Source organism: Lipotes vexillifer, unplaced genomic scaffold (genome assembly GCF_000442215.2).
Source record: "Lipotes vexillifer unplaced genomic scaffold, Lipotes_vexillifer_v1.1 C26846337, whole genome shotgun sequence".
NCBI lineage: Eukaryota > Metazoa > Chordata > Mammalia > Artiodactyla > Lipotidae > Lipotes > Lipotes vexillifer.
Window position 1 is genome coordinate 1 of NW_006786461.1, and position 1,917 is coordinate 1,917.

Consider the following 1,917-nt stretch of genomic DNA (forward strand, 5'->3'; position numbering starts at 1 on the left):
GAATTTCAGGGAAATAGTTCTGTGTGTTTTTATAGCTTAATTTGTACTATAGGGATGGCAGGTGGTCACATGCAGTCCATGTGGGATTCTAACATGACATTTAGTGAGTTTTCTGATGTGGACCATCCCTTTGATGCTGAAGGTAATGCATCTGTTGAAAGAAGTGATTGTAGATTTGGATTACTGCTCTCTGCATCTTCCAGTTTTTCTGTGTTATCTTCCCAATTAATGTGGAATCTTGTGACTCTGGGATTGGATGCCAAAATGTTCCTTTGAAGCTAGAGGAAGAAGGAAATATATAAATGGTAAACACTAAGAAAGTTAGATTACCATACACAAACAGACCTTAATAGAATGGTTCTTTCTATTAGTACTCCTAAAGGGCTAATTCATATACAGAAGTGTAAGTCAAGTAAAGCACATTAAACATAACATAAACAAGAAATAGGGCCGAAGCAAAGAAATTATTTTAGTCTAATGGAAGCAAGATGTGGAGAACCTGAGGGAATTATCCAGCTCTTTTACTATCCAACAAAATATTCTAACTCTGTACTTGTTTCCTAAAGGGGAGAGAATCTCTTGAATGCTTCAGAGGATGCTTTATTTAACAAATTAACATGCTTTCTAGATTAATGTGGTGCTTCTTCACTAATATTTTCAAGGAAAATGAAAAATATTCCCACATATGACCTCTCATTATTAATGGTTTCCTATCTTTTAATTATTATGGCTCATTCTTAGAAACAATATTCTAGTGTCTTCTCTTTTTGCTATACAAGGAACCATACACGTAACTAATAACTTACAAATGGGACGTTCCACATCAGAATAAAAAACCTTCCAGCCTTATTATCAGAAAGGAGAACATTCCATTCTACTCCCATGTCATTTTTCTTGCATGGTCTGGCAGATAGAGTGTTATGTTCAATCTCACAAAAATCACCAGTGACTAAACTATTACAGCTCCCAATGGAAAATCATAAAGTACTTAGTATTTCTGAGAATACCAAATCACAGATTTTCAGCTTCTCACTCAGAAGCTAAGCTGTTTGCACCACCAGATAATATTTAAGACCTTTAGTTTAACCTCTGAGAATAGCACATAAAGTAAGGCGTATAGGAGTTTTGAGATAACAGTGTTCCTATGAAAAACAAACACAAAACTTCCCCCCACAATTTTGGGAAGAGTTACAAAAATATTATTGAATAATCAGTACAACAAACATGAATTTGAATGTCTAAAGACTGAAATGGATAGAATCATGACGTATGGGGAATGCCATACAGGGAGCCATTAATAGAGACCTGTTTCTTATAGGAGGCACTTTCAATTTTCTAAATCATCAGAGACTCTCAAGGTGCCGAACCAACAGTAATTACTAATGACTAATCTGGAGGTAGGGTTTGAGGTCATCCATGGTAATGGAACAAAGATTAGTTTGCTCAGTTGGCACAAGGACCTCAAATTTATTTTGTCTCAAAGCCATCTTCATAGTGTACCATGAAATGGCAATTGCTTAAAAAAGTTGTATAGTAAAATTAATGAAAAAGGAATAATCAGAGCATTACCTTAGAAAAGTCTGGTTTTACTGGCGGATTTTCCCTTAGTTCTGTCTCAGTATATTCATTATTTACATAATAACCAACTCTAATAAATTCTTGACCTCGATAGGTGCATGTAATTAGCACAACTGTTACACCTACTGCATCTGCATCTGGAATGAGTCCCGGATTAGGTGCATCAGCCTAGAATAATTTAAAAAGAAAAGAAACACACATCACAAAAGGTTGTTAACCATAAGCAAAACTGGAGTTTTGGTTACACTGAGCACCTTTGGTTAAGGGTGCAGCAACCAAAATGTGGAAATCATACTGGGAAGGCAAATGCTCACTTTTTTTTTTTTTTTTTTTTTTAAA

The 1,917-nt window shown here is 35.2% G+C and overlaps 1 protein-coding gene across 1 annotated transcript; it reads right to left on the reverse strand.

Moving 5' to 3' along the window:
* Positions 1 to 65: 65 nt before the first annotated feature.
* Positions 66 to 1,746, reverse strand: LOC103074230 (histone chaperone ASF1A-like; the record flags this gene model as incomplete). Its single annotated transcript, XM_007458830.1, has 2 exons — positions 66 to 278; positions 1,570 to 1,746. Coding segments are annotated over 2 exons (390 nt in total), but the record flags the coding sequence as incomplete, so codon positions are not given.
* Positions 1,747 to 1,917: the final 171 nt, after the last annotated feature.